General features: G+C 51.9%; 1 protein-coding gene across 1 annotated transcript; it reads right to left on the bottom strand.

Moving 5' to 3' along the window:
• Positions 1-547: 547 nt before the first annotated feature.
• PDZD11 (PDZ domain containing 11) lies at positions 548-20,035 on the bottom strand. Its single transcript, XM_082263467.1, has 6 exons — positions 19,864-20,035; positions 12,250-12,333; positions 12,009-12,065; positions 6,175-6,273; positions 4,107-4,167; positions 548-680 (listed from the first exon to the last, which is right to left on the bottom strand). Exons 1-6 carry the CDS (start codon positions 19,954-19,956, stop codon positions 646-648), a joined length of 429 nt encoding a protein of 142 aa, XP_082119593.1. The 5' UTR covers positions 19,957-20,035; the 3' UTR covers positions 548-645.
• Between the last annotated feature and the right edge of the window lie 489 nt (positions 20,036-20,524).

Here is a 20,524-nt window from a genome sequence, read left to right on the forward strand (position 1 = left end):
TGTCTGAGAATTACAACCAATTTATGTGCATGTTGCAGCAAAAAACCCGATTACAGCCCATGAGTAACCTTGCCTAGATCATCACTTCAACAGTCACTATTGTGTGGCCCTCAGGAAGTGTCAGGGGCCACATGCGGGACCTGTTATTATCCTTAGGTTGAGCGCCATCGCTATGACACAGCCGCAGTCACTTTTCGCTGAGCGGTCCGGATAATCCGGCGCAGTGTCCGGGTATAAAATAACGCTTTTGCACACCTCTAATAAATTATTTCTAGTCCTCAAACTTTATTTAGAAGTTATAGAAATACATTTGTAGCACCTGTATGGAAGGGGTGGGGTCAGTGAAGATTATAATGGGAAGGGGTCCAAGTGTAAGGGGCGGGCACTATACAGACAGCACTATGTAGTGTATTATAGGAATAATGAAGGGCTCCAAGCATCTCAGCAGAAGAGATCCCAGGGGGGCGCCGTGCCCCGAATATGAGGAGGTCCATCTATAGTCATAGAGCAGCAGACTCCGGGGGGAGAACACCGGTAGACGGTTAGCTCTTAGACCCAGGTTGGGTTTGGTTGAAGCAGTCCATCACATCCACTGATACCACCGCCGGCCGCTTTCCACCCGGACAGGAAGACGCACATCAGAGACTAGTGAACGGTTCTCTCCTTCTGCCGCTGATAGTCTGCAAAACAAAGACAGGACTTACACCACGACTTACACCGCTCCACCTACACCGCCCAACCTACATCATTCCACCTACACTACGACTTACACCACTCTACTTACACCACTCTACTTAACCCGCGACTTACACCACAGCTTACAGTGTTCTACCTACACCATGACTTACACCCCTCTACTTACATCATGACTTACACCCCTCTACTGTCACCACGACCTACAATACAACTTACACCACTCTACTGTCACCACGACTTACAATACAACTTACACCGTTCTACTGTCACCATGACCTACACTGCTCTACGTACACCATGACTTACACCACAACTTACACCGCTCTACTTACACTACGACTAAATGACAGCATGTGACGCATCCTGCATGGTCTGATATGGGCGGGGTTAAAGGACAGCATGTGATGCATCCTGCATGGTCTGATATGGGCGATCCTGCAGACGGCAGCTTTGTTCTACTCCGCATCGGACAGCTAAACTCCCTGTATGAGCAGCTGTCAGTCACACAGCTGGAGCTGCCCCATATGCTAGCAGGGCTTTAAGGGCAAACTATTGGATGGGAAGTGTCAGGATTATTGGGGAGATTAAATAAAAGAAAAGGGGAATTATAAAAAGCCATGTATATTCAGTTCTATATAGAGATTCTGAACAGTAGAGCATCCATCTTGCATGAGGTCAATGAAAGTTCATGTTCTTTTGCAAGATGTCTTTACAGAGTCTTGAAGTTCTACAGCAGATCTTTGTATTTCTTTACATCGTAAATAATGAGGCCCTATTTACATCTCATCAGATAAGAGGTAATGGTAGTGCCAGTCTGTCTGTATTTCACAATGAACAATAAGTTCAGTATATTTCTTTTTAAAGGTTCATTTAAAAATATGTTTTAGAAAGCATCATTGTGTGTAAGATGTATATTAACAACAATGTATTGTTTTATTATTGATATAGTAAGTGTGAACTTGGAATATATATAATGTTGGATAGATATATACTAGAATATTTCTCTTATGTGTAAGGACTTATGTGTCTTGAACTAATTACTTCATTTTAAGGTTCTTAAAGTTTTATGGTCATCATAAATACTATACTCTAGCCACAAAGTCTGAAGTGTTTGACAGGATTTTTTTTAAGGCTTTTCACTAGCCTGAGGTCATAGGGTTATCTGTGGGAAAATAATGCTATTATATTCTATATACCGAATCTAATAGTAATACAACACTGCCCCCGCTGGTGACTGCTACTAAATGTAAATAGTAGATAGTATAGTATAGTATCTGGGTAAATCAGTAATTTCCAATCAATATATATTGTATTAATAATATATCCTTATTAAACGGCATTACCAGGTCCAATCCTTACCTAGATACATGATGGAGATATTAGATGGACATGTATATACCATGAGAGTATGGACAGATTCTCATATTGTTTTTATGATTATTATTAAAGGAAGAACTTATCATATAATTCCAATATACTGGATGACTAGTAGGTGTCACCCAATGACCTCACCAGTTAATGGATAAGTAATCCCAACCAATGGGGATAAAGTTCCTCCTTCTGGGTTCGGCTTATGGTAATTTTACTGCCCTTTTGTTCAACACGATATAAAAAGGGAAACCCAGATGTGATAGGACACACACATTACAACATTCATTACGCTTCAACACACACGCTACTCACATCCATACATATACTCATCTATACATACTCCATTTTGCTCCATCCCTTATCTGAAACTTTGAAGGACGCCCGATGAAACTCCTCCCTAACCAAGCCACCATTTTGGGAAAGGCAGCCATTTTAAGGACTCTGGTAACGACCATTTTAAGCTAGCAGCCATTTTAAGTGTGGTAAATATACCTTGCTGTTTATCTGATTATTATTTACTATCGTTTATTTCCTTCCTTATATGTTTTATAATTGATGTTATAGGGTAACGAGATTGCAGTCCCAGCCGTATGAACCATATTAGATTTTTCTCTAAAAACTGATTTTTGTTTTTATACGTTTTTACTAATATCAAATTTAGCGCAATATTAGTGATTTAGTCTCCCGTTTTGCATAGCCTATTCTCGCTAAAACTGCAGCGGAGTGACTGTTGTCTGCGCAATTCGCAGACAATTGTGGTCTGTTTATATAGAACACTTATCTATGGTTTCTACTTTACGTGGGGAAAACGTAATCTTGCTTTCTTTTTAATTTCATCTTGAGCTACATATCACATTGCATTTATCGTTTAAAGTTTGTATTTTATGTAAAAGTTATCTCTTTGTGTCACCTCAAGTCTAATTGTTTATTGTGAAGAAATGTCTTGTGAATAAATATACTTATATATTCCCTACTGTAGACTGTATTCACTAAGATTGGTATATGCTGTTAAAAAGAAATTAAAGGATTAAAAAGAACTCGTTATTCGTTCAGAATAATATTCTCGAACATGTAAAATGCACGACAGAAGTACCAAACCCCGTCCTCACTACTACTTACTTTATGGGAAGTACCGAGCCCCGTCCTCACTACTACTTACTATATAGGAAGCACAGAGCCCCGTCCTCACTACTACTTACTATATAGGAAGCACCGAGCCCCATCCTCACTACTACTTACTGTATAGGAAGTACCGAGCCCCGTCCTCACTACTACTTACTATATAGGAAGCACCGAGCCCCGTCCTCACTACTACTTACTATATAGGAAGCACCGAGCCCCGTCCTCACTACTACTTACTGTATAGGAAGTACTGAGCCCCATCCTCACTACTACTTACTGTATGTGAAGTACTGAGACCCGTCCTCACTACTACTTACTGTATGGGAAGTACCGAGCCCCGTCCTCACTACTATTTACTGTATGGGAAGTACCGAGCCCCGTCCTCACTACTACTTACTGTATGTGAAGTACTGAGACCTGTCCTCACTACTACTTACTGTATGGGAAGTACCGAGCCCCGTCCTCACTACTACTTACTGTATGGGAAGTACAGAGCCCCGTCCTCACTACTACTTACTGTATGGGAAGTACAGAGCCCCGTCCTCACTACTACTTACTGTATGGGAAGTACAGAGCCCCGTCCTTACTACTACTTACTGTATGGGAAGTACCGAGCCCCGTCCTTACTACTACTTACTGTATGGGAAGTACAGAGCCCCGTCCTCACTACTACTTACTGTATGGGAAGTACCGAGCCCTGTCCTTACTACTACTTACTCTATGGGAAGTACCGAGCCCCATCCTCACTACTACTTACTGTATGGGAAGTACCAAGCCCCGTCGTCACTACTACTTACTGTATGGGAAGTACTGAGCCCCGTCCTCACTACTACTTACTGTATGGGAGGTACTGAGCCCCGTCCTCACTACTACTTACTGTATGGGAGGTACTGAGCCCTGTCCTCACTACTACTTACTGTATGGGAAGAAGCGGACTTGCATGTAGATTTCTCTGGCAGTTTTCAAAATCTCCACAGCCTACAGAATGAGAAAACACATAAAATGGTGCTGCGTTCCAGGAAGGTCTGTAGAAGTTATTCTTCTTTCAAGTTCTACATATATACAATTTATGTGTCAGTTATATTTAGACTCCGAACACTGAAAGCGTTCACTCTGTACTCCATGGGAATACGTCATAGTCTGAATCTCCACTCGAGCGATTAAGTCAGATGCCAATCACCTCAGTCATGGGATGCCATTTGTGCTGGCACCAACTGCCACTGGCTGTGACAGCTAATAAGACTGTATATTAAAAAGCCTGGACCACCCACCCCTCACTGACCATTCCGACAGCCCACCCGCAGTGGAGGACATCGGCATAATCTGTGGAAGAAGCCCGCCAACAAGGCAACAGCAGTACGCTGCAATCCTAAAAAGGTACAGGATTTGTTGTTGGGTATGATCTGAGGCGCACTGGGGTCGACCTGAGGTCCGAGGGTGCATGCACTGGGGCCAACCTAAGGTTACGAGGGTGCATGCACTGGAGCGTGATACATTTTAACCATTTGCTTATTGGGCACTGGGCACTGTCACCCCCCTTCCTGCCCAGGCCAATTTTCAGCTTTCAGTGCTGTCACACTTTGAATGACAATTGCGCGGTCATGCAACGCTGTAGAATTATAAAATTTGTATAATTTTTTCCCCACAAATAGAGCTTTCTTTTGGTGGTATTTAATCACCTCTGGGTTTTTTTTTTTTTTGCTAAACAAAAAAAGACCGAACATTTTGCAAAAACAAAAAGGCAGGCACTGATGAGGCTGTACTGATGGGCACTGATCAGGAGGCACTGATAGGTGGCACGGGGAGGTGGCACTGATGAGGCAGAACTGGTGGGCTCTGATCAGGAGGCACAGATGAGGCTGCACTGATGGGTGGTGCGGAGAGGTAGAACTGTTTAGGAGGCACCGATGAGGCGGCACTGGTGGGCACTGATCAGGAGGCACTGTTGAGGCTACACTGATGGGCACTGATAGGTGACATTAATAGGCAGCATGGAGAGGTGGCACTAATCAGGAGGCACTGATGGGCATTGATAGGTGGCATTAATAGGCGGCATGGAGAGATGGCAGTGATCAGGAGGCACTGATAGGTGACATTAATAGGTGGCATGGAGAGATGGCACTGATCAGGAGGCACTGATAGGTGACATTAATAGGTGGCATGGAGAGATGGCACTGATCAGGAGGCACTGATGGGCATTGATAGGTGGCATTAATAGGCGACATGGAGAGGTGGCACTGATCAGGAGGCACTGATGGGCATTGATAGGTGGCATTAATAGGCGACATGGAGAGGTGGCACTGATCAAGAGGCCCTGATGAGGCTGCACTGATGGGCGGCAAGGAGAGGTGGAACTGATTAGGAGGCACTGATGAGGAAGTGATAGGTAGCACTGATAGGTGACACTAAACAGGCAGCACCGGTGGGCAGTGATAGGGGGCATGCAGAGAGGTGGCATTTATAGGTGGCACTGATGATGAGGCACTGATAGTTGGCACTGGAGGGACTGATTAGCAGTACTAATGGGCACTAAAAGGTGGTACTGGTGGGCACTGATTAGCAGCACTGGAGGGCACTGATTTGCAGCACTGGTGATCACTAAGGGGACCGATGTCCCTCTATCTCTGTTTACTTCCGTGATCAGCTTTCATTGGCTGACAGCTGATCACGTGGTAAAGGGCCTGCTGTGATTGGCCCTTTACCCAGCCCTGTGATCAGCCGAGTCCCAAGGGGGCGAGCAGGTGGCGTGAGAATGGGAGGATGTCTATGTACACCCTCCCGGCATTTTAAGCCCGCACTGTAGCTGTTTTTCGGCTATAGCGCGGGCTCAAACTGGGTAAGGTAACGCCTCATTCTCAATCTGTATGCATGAAGCAGTGATCATGTCTGAACATATAGAAAGGGAAGAACTCGGGGTAGGAAGTTCCTTTGTTAGTTCAGCAAGTAAAGCCCGTCTTCCCCTCCCCCATGGTGCAGTCTTAGTACCTTGCTGTGCTCGATATCCTGGAAATCCACATTGTTCACAGTGAGCACCTGATCCCCTTCCTGTAAGCCGGCGCGATGAGCATCAGAGTCCGGGATAACCTGCACACAAAGACAAAGCATTACAATGATGTCAGCTGCCAACGATCTGCAGAATCGGAATACGCTGTTCAGCTAAGAATCCAACCGGCATTTAACGGGAGACATAAGAGAGCCGGGAGAGTGGTAGGGAACACCGGGTGAAGTGGATGCAGCTCCTCTCAGATTAGGTCTTAAGATCCTAATGCACATAAATAAAAACACACACAACAGGGCGCCTCCCTCTAGGTGTAGCAATTTATTAAAAAGAAAGTAAAAGACAATAAAAATGCACTCACTAGTTAAAAGTGGAGGAAGGCTTTTCATAAACCCATATAGGCCTCCAATGAGGCTGCAGAGCTCGGCAGGCAAGCCACTGGCTGAAGCAGAGTTCTTGGTGGAAGTAGAGCTGTCAGGCTGGACCATAGGCCCGGGTGTAGCAAGATGGCGGCGGCTCCAATCAGCACCTCTCTGCTGGGTGGTGACAGAAAGTGGAGAGGGTGTGGCTACATGTCTCGGGGAAGACATAACTCCCCTTTATCACACCATAGAAAGGCCTTTATGGGTTTATGACGAGCTTTCATCCACTTTTAACTAGTGAGTGCATTTTTATTGTCTTTAGTCTTTTTATTAAATTGCTACACCTAGATAGAGGCGCCCTCTTGTGTTTGTGTTAGATTTTATCTGAAGAATCTTACAGCTGAACTCTGGTTAATCGCTTAGCGGCCGCCCCACATACATTTACTGTGGCAGGGCGGCCACCCTGTGCCAGATCACGTACCTAGTATGTGATCTGACACTGCCAGGAAAGCACTGGGGGGGGACCCCAGAAGAAAAGGGGTGGATAGCACTGGCGAGGGACCCCAGAAGAGGAGCAGAGAGCACTGGTGTGGGGACCCTAGATGAGGAACAGAGATCACTGGTGGGGGACCCAGAAGAGGAGGGGCAGAGAGCACTGGTGGGGGACCCAGAAGAGGAGGGGCAGAGAGCACTGGTGGGGGGACCCCAGAAGAGGAGGAGCAGAGAGCACTGGTGGGGGACCCCAGAAGAGGAGCAGAGAGCACTGGTGTGGGGACCCTAGATGAGGAACAGAGATCACTGGTGGGGGACCCAGAAGAGGAGGGGCAGAGAGCACTGGTGGGGGACCCAGAAGAGGAGGGGCAGAGAGCACTGGTGGGGGGACCCCAGAAGAGGAGGAGCAGAGAGCACTGGTGGGGGACCCCAGAAGAGGAGCAGAGAGCACTGGTGTGGGGACCCTAGATGAGGAACAGAGATCACTGGTGGGGGATCCCAGAAGAGGAGGGGCAGAGAGAACTGGTGGGGGGATCCCAGAAGAGGAGGGGCAGAGAGCACTGGCGGGGGACCCAGAAGAGGAGGGGCAGAGAGCACTGGTGGGGAAACCCAGAAGAGGAGGGGTAGAGAGCACTGGTGGGGGGACCCCAGAAGAGGAGGGGCAGAGAGCACTGGCGGGGGACCCAGAAGAGAAGGAACAGAGAGCACTGGCGGGGGGACCCAGAAGAGGAGGGGCAGAGAGCACTGGTGGGGGGATCCCAGAAGAGGAACAGAGAGCACTGGCGGGGGGATCCCAGAAGAGGAGGGGCAGAGAGCACTGGCGGGGGGACCCAGAAGAGGAGGGGTAGAGAGCACTGGCGGGGGGACCCAGAAGAGGAGGGGTACAGAGCACTGGTGGGGGACCCAGAAGAGGAGGGGTAGAGAGCACTGGCGGGGGGATCCCAGGAGAGGAGGGGCAGAAAGCACTTGTGGGGGGATCCCAGAAAAGGAGGGGCAGAGAGCACTGGTGGGGGACCCAGAAGAGGAGGGGTAGAGAGCACTGGTGGGGGGACCCCAGAAGAGGAGGGGCAGAGAGCACTGGCGGGGGACCCAGAAGAGAAGGAACAGAGAGCACTGGCGGGGGGACCCAGAAGAGGAGGGGCAGAGAGCACTGGTGGGGGGATCCCAGAAGAGGAACAGAGAGCACTGGCGGGGGGATCCCAGAAGAGGAGGGGCAGAGAGCACTGGCGGGGGGACCCAGAAGAGGAGGGGTAGAGAGCACTGGCGGGGGGACCCAGAAGAGGAGGGGTACAGAGCACTGGTGGGGGGATCCCAGAAGAGGAGGGGCAGAGAGCACTGGCGGGGGACCCAGAAGAGGAGGGGCAGAGAGCACTGGTGGGGAAACCCAGAAGAGGAGGGGTAGAGAGCACTGGTGGGGGGACCCCAGAAGAGGAGGGGCAGAGAGCACTGGCGGGGGACCCAGAAGAGAAGGAACAGAGAGCACTGGCGGGGGGACCCAGAAGAGGAGGGGCAGAGAGCACTGGTGGGGGGATCCCAGAAGAGGAACAGAGAGCACTGGCGGGGGGATCCCAGAAGAGGAGGGGCAGAGAGCACTGGCGGGGGGACCCAGAAGAGGAGGGGTAGAGAGCACTGGCGGGGGGACCCAGAAGAGGAGGGGTACAGAGCACTGGTGGGGGACCCAGAAGAGGAGGGGTAGAGAGCACTGGCGGGGGGATCCCAGGAGAGGAGGGGCAGAAAGCACTTGTGGGGGGATCCCAGAAAAGGAGGGGCAGAGAGCACTGGTGGGGGACCCAGAAGAGGAGGGGTAGAGAGCACTGGTGGGGGGACCCCAGAAGAGGAGGGGCAGAGAGCACTGGCGGGGGACCCAGAAGAGAAGGAACAGAGAGCACTGGCGGGGGGACCCAGAAGAGGAGGGGCAGAGAGCACTGGTGGGGGGATCCCAGAAGAGGAACAGAGAGCACTGGCGGGGGGATCCCAGAAGAGGAGGGGCAGAGAGCACTGGCGGGGGGACCCAGAAGAGGAGGGGTAGAGAGCACTGGCGGGGGGACCCAGAAGAGGAGGGGTACAGAGCACTGGTGGGGGACCCAGAAGAGGAGGGGTAGAGAGCACTGGCGGGGGGATCCCAGGAGAGGAGGGGCAGAAAGCACTTGTGGGGGGATCCCAGAAAAGGAGGGGCAGAGAGCACTGGTGGGGGACCCAGAAGAGGAGGGGTAGAGAGCACTAGTGGGGGGACCCCAGAAGAGGAGGGGCAGAGAGCACTGGTGGGGGGACCCCAGAAGAGGAGGGGCAGAGAGCACTGGTGGGGGACCCCAGAAGAGGAGGGGCAGAGAGCACTAGTGGGGGGACCCCAGAAGAGGAGGGGCAGAGAGCACTGGTGGGGGGACCCCAGAAGAGGAGGGGCAGAAAGCACTAGTGGGCGGACCCCAGAAGAGGAGGGGCAGAGAGCACTGGTGGGGGGATCCCAGAAGAGAAGGAGCAGAGAGCACTGGCGGGGGGATCCCAGAAGAGGAGGGGCAGAGAGCACTGGCGGGGGACCCAGAAGAGGAGGGGTAGAGAGCACTGGTGGGGGGACCCCAGAAGAGAAGGAGCAGAGAGCACTGGCGGGGGGATCCCAGAAGAGGAGGGGCAGAGAGCACTGGCGGGGGACCCAGAAGAGGAGGGGCAGAGAGCACTGGTGGGGGGACCCCAGAAGAGGAGGGGCAGAAAGCACTAGTGGGCGGACCCAGAAGAGGAGGGGCAGAGAGCACTGGTGGGGGGATCCCAGAAGAGAAGGAGCAGAGAGCACTGGCGGGGGGATCCCAGAAGAGAAGGAGCAGAGAGCACTGGCGGGGGGATCCCAGAAGAGGAGGGGCAGAGAGCACTGGCGGGGGACCCAGAAGAGGAGGGGTAGAGAGCACTGGTGGGGGGATCCCAGAAGAGGAGGGGTAGAGAGCACTGGTGGGGGGATCCCAGAAGAGGAGGGGCAGAGAGCACTTGTGGGGGGATCCCAGAAGAGGAGGGGCAGAGAGCACTTGTGGGGGGATCCCAGAAGAGGAAGGGTAGAGAGCACTGGTGGGGGACCCAGAAGAGGAGGGGTAGAGAGCACTGGCAGGGGGATCCCAGGAGAGGAGGGGCAGATAGCACTTGTGGGGGGATCCCAGAAAAGGAGGGGCAGAGAGCACTGGCGGGGGACCCAGAAGAGGAGGGGCAGAGAGCACTGGTGGGGGGATCCCAGAAGAGGAGGGGCAAAGAGCACTGGTGGGGGGACCCAGAAGACGAGGAGCAGAGAGCCCTGGTGGGGGGGATCCCGGAAGACGAGGAGCAGAGTGCACTCCTAATATAAGCAGACAGGTGGGGCCGGGATCCCTCCTAATATAAGCAGACAGGGGGGGATCCCTCCTAATATAAGCAGACAGGGGGGGGGGGGATCCCTCCTAATATAAGCAGACAGGGGGGATCCCTCCTAATATAAGCAGACAGGGGGGGGGATCCCTCCTAATATAAGCAGACAGGGGGTGGGGGATCCCTCCTAATATAAGCAGACAGGGGGTGGGGGATCCCTCCTAATATAAGCAGACAGGGGGTGGGGGATCCCTCCTAATATAAGCAGACAGGGGGGGCCGGGATCCCTCCTAATATAAGCAGACAGGGGGGGATCCCTCCTAATATAAGCAGACAGGGGGGGATCCCTCCTAATATAAGCAGACAGGGGGGGGGTCCCTCCTAATATAAGCAGACAGGGGGGGGATCCCTCCTAATATAAGATGACAGGGGGGGGATCCGTCCTAATATAAGCAGACAGGGGGGGATCCGTCCTAATATAAGCAGACAGGGGGGGGATCCCTCCTAATATAAGCAGACAGGGGGGGATCCCTCCTAATATAAGCAGACAGGGGGGGATCCCTCCTAATATAAGCAGACAGGGGGGGATCCCTCCTAATATAAGCAGACAGGGGGGGATCCCTCCTAATATAAGCAGACAGGGGGGATCCCTCCTAATATAAGCAGACAGGGGGGGCCGGGATCCCTCCTAATATAAGCAGACAGGGGGGGATCCCTCCTAATATAAGCAGACAGGGGGGGATCCCTCCTAATATAAGCAGACAGGGGGGGGGTCCCTCCTAATATAAGCAGACAGGGGGGGGATCCCTCCTAATATAAGATGACAGGGGGGGGATCCCTCCTAATATAAGATGACAGGGGGGGGATCCGTCCTAATATAAGCAGACAGGGGGGGATCCGTCCTAATATAAGCAGACAGGGGGGGGATCCCTCCTAATATAAGCAGACAGGGGGGGATCCCTCCTAATATAAGCAGACAGGGGGGGATCCCTCCTAATATAAGCAGACAGGGGGGGATCCCTCCTAATATAAGCAGACAGGGGGGGATCCCTCCTAATATAAGCAGACAGGGGGGGGATCCCTCCTAATATAAGATGACAGGGGGGGGATCCCTCCTAATATAAGCAGACAGGGGGGGATCCCTCCTAATATAAGCAGACAGGGGGGGATCCCTCCTAATATAAGCAGACAGGGGGGGGATCCCTCCTAATATAAGATGACAGGGGGGGGATCCCTCCTAATATAAGATGACAGGGGGGGGATCCGTCCTAATATAAGCAGACAGGGGGGGATCCGTCCTAATATAAGCAGACAGGGGGGGGATCCCTCCTAATATAAGCAGACAGGGGGGGATCCCTCCTAATATAAGCAGACAGGGGGGGATCCCTCCTAATATAAGCAGACAGGGGGGGATCCCTCCTAATATAAGCAGACAGGTGGGATCCCTCCTAATATACGCAGACAGGTGGGATCCCTCCTAATATAAGCAGACAGGGGGGATCCCTCCTAATATAAGCAGACAGGGGGGGTCCCTCCTAATATAAGCAGACAGGGGGGGCCGGGATCCCTCCTAATATAAGCAGACAGGGGGGGGGATCCCTCCTAATATAAGCGGACAGAATTCCTCACCTCTGATTGGTACGTACCTTAGAGATGAAGATCCCGAGCTGAGACGCTTTCCCTCCTCGGATATTGAACCCCAACTACAAATACAGAAGGACAAGGAATGGTCAGACTACAAATATTACCGCTAAGGAACCCAACCAATCCTCAACAGACAGATTTCTGGGGGCTTCCAGGCATGAAGGACACACCAACACTGGGCGCCCCACCACCACCCACAGACCCCCTTATGAGGCTTCATGGGTTCTTCTCATTGGGACTCACCTGGGCTCCCGGAGGCTTCTTCAGCAGGATGGAGCGGGGGAGGAAACGCGTCAGTTCATTGTTGTAATCTGAGCTGTACACTCTCTGTGGAGACAACAAACCGTCAACATCACTCACTGAACCCCAACATCTGACACCCCTCGAACATCACTCACTGAACCCTGACATCTAACACCCCCAGAACATCACTCACTGAACCCCGACATCTGACAACCCCCGAACATCACTCACTGAACCCCGACATCTGACACCCCCCCCCGAACATCACTCACTGAACCCCCGACATCTAACAACCCCCGAACATCACTCACTGAACCCCAACATCTGACACCCCTCGAACATCACTCACTGAACCCCGACATCTGACAACCCCCGAACATCACTCACTGAACCCCGACATCTAACAACCCCCGAACATCACTCACTGAACCCCCGACATCTAACACCCCCCGAACATCACTCACTGAACCTCGACATCTGACACCCCCCAAACATCACTCACTGAACCCCGACATCTGACAACCCTCGAACATCACTCACTGAACCCCGACATCTGACACCCCCCCCCCCCCGAACATCACTCACTGAACCCCGACATCTGATACCCCCCCCCGAACATCACTCACTGAACCCCGACATCTGACACCCCCCCCCCCGAACATCACTCACTGAACCCCGACATCTGACACCCCCCGAACATCACTCACTGAACCCCGACATCTGACACCCCCCGAACATCACTCACTGAACCCCGACACCGCCCCCCCCCCCGAACATCACTCACTGAACCCCCGACATCTGACACCCCCCTCCCCCCGAACATCACTCACTGAACCCCGACATCTAACAACCCCCGAACATCACTCACTGAACCGCGACATCTGACACTGATGAGATCTAACAACCCCCGAACATCACTCACTGAACCCCGACATCTGACACTGATGAGATCTAACATCACTCACTGAACCCTGACATCTAACACCCCCAGAACATCACTCACTGAACCCCGACATCTGACAACCCCCGAACATCACTCACTGAACCCCGACATCTGACACCCCCCCCCCCGAACATCACTCACTGAACCCCGACATCTAACAACCCCCGAACATCACTCACTGAACCCCAACATCTGACACCCCTCGAACATCACTCACTGAACCCCGACATCTGACAACCCCCGAACATCACTCACTGAACCCCGACATCTGACACCCCCCCCCGAACATCACTCACTGAACCCCGACATCTAACAACCCCCGAACATCACTCACTGAACCCCCGACATCTAACACCCCCCGAACATCACTCACTGAACCTCGACATCTGACACCCCCCAAACATCACTCACTGAACCCCGACATCTGACACCCCCCCCCCGAACATCACTCACTGAACCCCGACATCTGACACCCCCCCCCCCGAACATCACTCACTGAACCCCGACATCTGACACCCCCCCCCCGAACATCACTCACTGAACCCCGACATCTGACACCCCCCCCCCCGAACATCACTCACTGAACCCCGACATCTGACACCCCCCGAACATCACTCACTGAACCCCGACATCTGACACCCCCCGAACATCACTCACTGAACCCCGACATCTGACACCCCCCGAACATCACTCACTGAACCCCGACACCGCCCCCCCCCCGAACATCACTCACTGAACCCCCGACATCTGACACCCCCCTCCCCCCGAACATCACTCACTGAACCCCGACATCTAACAACCCCCGAACATCACTCACTGAACCCCGACATCTGACACTGATGAGATCTAACAACCCCCGAACATCACTCACTGAACCCCGACATCTGACACTGATGAGATCTAACACCCCCGAACATCACTCACTGAACCCCAACATCTGACACTGATGAGATCTAACACCCCCTGAACATCACTCACTGAACCCCGACATCTGACACTGATGAGATCTAACACCCCCCGAACATCACTCACTGAACCCCAACATCTGACACTGATGAGATCTAACACCCCCCGAACATCACTCACTGAACCCCGACATCTGACACTGATGAGATCTAACACCCCCCGAACATCACTCACTGTCACTGAACCCCAACATCTGACACTGATGAGATCTAACACCCCCTGAACATCAGTGAACCCCGACATCTGACACTGATGAGATCTAACACCCCCCGAACATCACTCACTGAACCCCAACATCTGACACTGATGAGATCTAACACCCCCTGAACATCCCTCACTGAACCGCGACATCTGACACTGATGAGATCTAACACCCCCTGAACATCACTCACTGAACCCCGACATCTGACACTGATGAGATCTAACACCCCCGAACATCACTCACTGAACCCCAATATCTGACACTGATGAGATCTAACACCCCCGAACATCACTCACTGAACCCCAACATCTGACACTGATGAGATCTAACACCCCCGAACATCACTCACTGAACCCCGACATCTGACACTGATGAGATCTAACACCCCCTGAACATCACTCACTGAACCCCGACATCTGACACTGATGAGATCTAACACCCCCTGAACTTTGTAAAAGTGCACACCGATGACCAGATGGCCGCCTTGCACACCTGCGTCACTGACCCTTGATGATGGAAAGCCCAGGAGACACGAAGTGCCCTAGTAGAGGACTCCGTGACCAGGAAAGGAGGAACCGGACCCTTAATAGGCCTGAACCCCCGTCTGTCTGATCCATCTGGAAATGGTCACAGAAGAAGTGGACAACCTTTTGTGAGGTCCATCCATGAAGTCTGACTTCCTAATAGACTCCGTAGCTGCCAGGTACCCCTAATTGCCCTGACCACATCCAAGACATGCAAGGCAAGTTCCTTCAGATGTTTAGGCCTGGGACACAGAGAAGGTAACACAATGTCTTCATTCAGAGACAATCTTAGGAAGGAATGACGGACAGGGGCAAAGCACCACCTTATCCTTGTGAAGCACCAATAAGGTGAACGATAGGATAATGCCGCCAGTTCTGACACTCTGTGCGCAGAGGTGATACCCACCAAAGAAGGCCACCAAAGAAGGCCACCTTCTGGGGCAGCGCAAACAGGGAAACCTCCTGAATATTTCCAAAGAGAAGCTTCAGTAAAGCTGAAAGCACCACATTAAAATTCCAGGGCGGCAACGGAACCCGCACTGAAGGAACCAAACAATGGACACCCTGAAGAAAAGGTACGCATCAGGAAGTGAGTGGCCAAAGGTCGTTGGAAAAAGACCACCAAAACCCGATACCTGGCCCTTGATGGTAGACCACCAAAACCCGATACCTGGCCCTTGATGGTAGACCACCAAAACCCAATACCTGGCCCTTGATGGTAGACCACTAAAACCCGATACCTGGCCCTTGATGGTAGACCACCAAAACCCAATACCTGGCCCTTGATGGTAGACCGCCAAAACCCAATACCTGGCCCTTGATGGTAGACCACCAAAACCCGATACCTGGCCCTTGATGGTAGACCACCAAAACCCAATACCTGGCCCTTGATGGTAGACCACCAAAACCCAATACCTGGCCCTTGATGGTAGACCACCAAAACCCAATACCTGGCCCTTGATGGTAGACCACCAAAACCCAATACCTGGCCCTTGATGGTAGACCACCAAAACCCAATACCTGGCCCTTGATGGTAGACCGCCAAAACCCAATACCTGGCCCTTGATGGTAGACCACCAAAACCCGATACCTGGCCCTTGATGGTAGACCGCCAAAACCCGATACCTGGCCCTTGATGGTAGACCACCAAAACCCGATACCTGGCCCTTGATGGTAGACCGCCAAAACCCAATACCTGGCCCTTGATGGTAGACCACTAAAACCCGATACCTGGCCCTTGATGGTAGACCACCAAAACCCAATACCTGGCCCTTGATGGTAGACCACTAAAACCCGATACCTGGCCCTTGATGGTAGACCACCAAAACCCAATACCTGGCCCTTGATGGTAGACCGCCAAAACCCAATACCTGGCCCTTGATGGTAGACCACCAAAACCCGATACCTGGCCCTTGATGGTAGACCGCCAAAACCCGATACCTGGCCCTTGATGGTAGACCACCAAAACCCGATACCTGGCCCTTGATGGTAGACCGCCAAAACCCGATACCTGGCCCTTGATGGTAGACCACCAAAACCCGATACCTGGCCCTTGATGGTAGACCACCAAAACCCAATACCTGGCCCTTGATGGTAGACCACCAAAACCCGATACCTGGCCCTTGATGGTAGACCACCAAAACCCGATACCTGGCCCTTGATGGTAGACCACCAAAACCCGATACCTGGCCCTTGATGGTAGACCACCAAAACCCAATACCTGGCCCTTGATGGTAGACCGCCAAAACCCGATACCTGGCCCTTGATGGTAGACCGCCAAAACCCGATACCTGGCCCTTGATGGTAGACCAGCAAAACCCGATACCTGGCCCTTGATGGTAGACCACCAAAACCCGATACCTGGCCCTTGATGGTACTCAAGGCCAATTTTTGTTCAACCCCCCCATTGAAGGAAGGTTAAGATCCGATCCACCGAGAGGGAGCGAGGATGAACCCCAAGAGACTCACACCACGCAATCTACGCTTTCCAAGTGTGATGGTAGATCTTCCTAGAGGAAGATTTCCAAGCTTTTAACAGTGCAAGAATCACTGACTCAGACAAACCTCCATCCTTCACCACCTGGCGTTCCACAGCCAAGCCGTTAAAGCCAGCGACTGTAAAGCAGGATGGAAGATTGGTCCTCGGGACAGCAGATCCTACCTGAGAGGAAGTCCTTAAGGAGCGTCAGACGAGGTCAGTCTGGAGCCACTAGAATGACCGGAATTCCTTCTGCCTGAATCCTGCACAGGAGCCGTGGCAGAAATTTGATAGGGCTGGAACGAAGCAGTCAGCCCACCTTAGAATGCCGGCTACCTACCGAGCCGCCAAGACACTTCATGTGCCTCCTTGGTGATTGACGTTGACCACGACCATGGCATTGTCCGAATGAATTCGTACTGGACACCCCTGAAGAGGATTGTCCAATGAGCCAAAGTCTGATCGCTCGGAGATCCAGTACACTAATCTGCCAGAGTCCAGACTCCTTTAGCATGTCTGTGCTGAGGACGTTTCCCCACCCGGACAGGCTGGCATCTGTGGTGACAACCGTCCAGTAGGGGAGAAGGATTTTTCCCTGTTGAAGTGCCAGAAAGCGAAGCCACCTCTAGAGACCGTGGATCCTTGACCCATTTCACCAGAATCTCTTTAGCAGAGATTTTGTGTGGAACTGTGCAAACAGACCGCCTCGAGGGTGTACACCAGGGGTCTTCAAACTACGGCCCTCCAGTTGTTCAGGAACTACAATTCCCATCATGTCTAGTCATGTATGTGAAGGTCAGAGTATTACAATGCCTCATGGGATGTGCAGTACCACAACAGCTGGAGGGCCGTAGTTTGAAGACCCCTGGTGGACACCATCAGGTCCAGCACATGCAAACCCAGAGGGATGACCGCCTGCTGGACAGAAGCTGAATTCCCTCCTGCAAAGTCTGGAGTTTTTCCAGAAGAAGAAACACTCTGGCTGAGGCCGAGTCCAGAGTCAGATCCAGAAAGGCCAAACCAAAGCAGACTCTTTAATGTTCAGGGTCCAACCGAACTCCCTCAGAGTTCGCAGAGCAATCTCCAGTAATCCATAGGAGCAGTCGGAGACTCCGCTCGCAGAGGAAGATCGTCCAGGTACCCCAGAAGAAGATCGTCCAGGTACCCCAGTACCGCGATCCTCCGCTGACTCAAACAATTCCAGCACCGGGGCCAACACTCCTGATGAAGACCTGAGGAGCGGAGATGAGACCAAAAGGTCCACGACACAGACCGATAATTCTCCTCACCCCCGGCAAAGCGGAAGAAGCGCTGGGGACGGCACATATTAGAATGTGAGGAGGAGTCCTTCATGTCGATCGAAGTGAGAACTCCCTCTGATGTAGGGAGGCCTCCACCATGTGAATGGACTCCATGCGGAACCTCTGTACTCACACAGCTTAGCGCCTTGAGGTTCAGAATTGGAGGCACCTCACCTTCCTTCCTGGGGACTGTAAAGAGGTCGGAGTAAAAACCCCTGGAAACGTTCCGAAGTCAGAACCCGAAACAATCACCCCTTGAAGTAACAAGTCTTCCACTGCCCCAAAGAGACCCCATAAGTGATCTGGGGACCCCATAAGTGATCTGGAGACCCCATAAGTGATCTGGGGACCCCATAAGTGATCTGGGGACAAGTGCAGGCTGGAAGGGAAAAACATTTCCAGAGGATAAGACTGAACGCAATCTCATAGTCTGGCCGAATAACTTCATGGACCCACGTGTCCTGTACCAGGGAGGTCCATGGATCCAGAAACCAGAGAAGGCATCCCCCCCCCACCCCAGATACAGGTGAGGGCGCCCCTTCATACAGAGGCAGTCTTCTCCACAGGTCTGGAAGAACCCCACAAAACAGGAAGTGAGAGGAAATCCCCCCCAGTGTGAGGGAATCCCGGAACTAGTGTCATCATTGGTAGATTTCCCCTCACTTCCTGTCCCATCGCCAAAACAGGAAATGAGAGGAAATCCTGGAAAAGTGAGGGAATCCCGGAACTAGTGTCCCCCATTGAAAGATTTCCCTTCACTTCCTGTCCCATCGCCAACACAGGAAGTGAGAGGAAATCCTGAAAAAGTGAGGGAATCTTGGAACTAGTGTCCCCAATTGGACGATTTCCCTTCACTTCCTGTCCCATCGCCAACACAGGAAGTGAGAGGAAATCCTGAAAAAGTGAGGGAATCTTGGAACTAGTGTCCCCCATTGAAAGATTTCCCTTCACTTCCTGTCCCATCGCCAATACAGGAAATGAGAGGAAATCCCAGAACTAGTGTCCTCATTGGGAAGATTTCCTTTCACTTCTCATTGGGGAGATTTCCTTTCACTTCCTGTCCCATTGCCAAAACAGGAAGCGAGAGGAAATCCTGAAAAAGTGAGGGAATCTTGGAACTAGTGTCCCCAATTGGACGATTTCCCTTCACTTCCTGTCCCACAGCCAACACAGGAAGTGAGAGGAAATCTCAGAACTGGTGTCCTCCATTGAAAGATTTCCCTTCACTTCCTGTACCATAGCCAAAACAGGAAGTGAGAGGATATCTTGGAAAAGAGAGGACATCCTGGAACTAGTGTCCCTCATTGAAACATTTCCCTTTAGTTCCTGTCCCACACCCAAAAACAGGAAGTGAGGGAATCCCAGAACTAGTGTCCCCATTGGAAGATTTGCCTTTACTTTCCGTCCCATAGCCAAAACAGGAAGTGAGAGGAAATGGAAGATTTCCCTTCCCTTCCTGTCCCACAGCCAAAACAGGAAGTGAGAGAGAATCCCAGAAAAGTGAGGGAATCCTGGACCTTGTGTCCCCCATTGGAAGATTTCTCCTCACTTCCTGTTCTGGTGACAACATAAAATTTGGGATTTATAAAAAAAGAACGTGATAAAAGTCACATGAATCTCCCTATTGCAGACACAGTCACCCCCTCCCCCTGATACTGGAACTGGTCAGAGATGTAATGACCCCCTCCCCCAGCTCTCACCTCCTGCAGGGGGATCCAAGCCGGGGGGTTCTCATAGGGGGGCAGGAAGACCACAGGGTACGGGTAATCCTCATAGTTGGGTCGCCCCTCCATCCCTACACAGACCAATGAGAGGCAGGAATCAGAATCCCCCCGGTGACACCATCACACAACTTCCTATCTGCTACTTCCGGTACACAACACGGAACCGGAAGTGACGTCAGTGGGCGGAGAACACATAGCGACTTGAAAACCCCCCCGTATAAAAAAATTAAAAGATTTATTTGATTCTCCCGTGAAGTAATTATGTGTGAAGTCCGGGGGTGACACCGGTGTGCGCCCTGCCTGGATTATCAGTCACCTGGCAACCCGTCCGCCCGCCCCCTTCTGTTCATTGTGGGTTCTTTACGCTGATTGGCTAAAGCCCTCTATCTGTAACCAGCCATTGGTTGGGAGTAGCAAGGCAGATGCGGGATATTTTGGAGCCTCTGATTGGATGCTTTGAAAGACGGGAGAGCGGAAGCCGTATGCCATGTTGGATGAGGGCAAAATGGCCTCATAGCGATAGCGGAACTTTTTAAAAATTCGCGTATTAAATCACGAACATGAACAGAGGAGCCTTGTGAGCGCTCTCACCGTGCGACACAAAAATCAAGTAGTAAAGATATATGTATAAGTGTGT

Source organism: Pelophylax lessonae (genome assembly GCF_965119305.1).
Source record: "Pelophylax lessonae genome assembly, chromosome: 7".
Taxonomy (NCBI): Eukaryota; Metazoa; Chordata; class Amphibia; order Anura; family Ranidae; genus Pelophylax; species Pelophylax lessonae.

Bases quoted from the DNA above. Each gene is read 5' to 3' on its own strand.
- PDZD11 (XM_082263467.1), bottom strand. From the start codon at position 19,956: ATGGAGGGGCGACCCAACTATGAGGATTACCCGTACCCTGTGGTCTTC. The intron at 12,066-12,249 runs GTGAGTCCCAAT...CTGTATTTGTAG, and splicing joins AGAAGCCTCCGGGAGCCCAG to TTGGGGTTCAATATCCGAGG. The intron at 4,168-6,174 runs GTACTAAGACTG...CTCATTCTGTAG, and splicing joins AGGATATCGAGCACAGCAAG to GCTGTGGAGATTTTGAAAAC.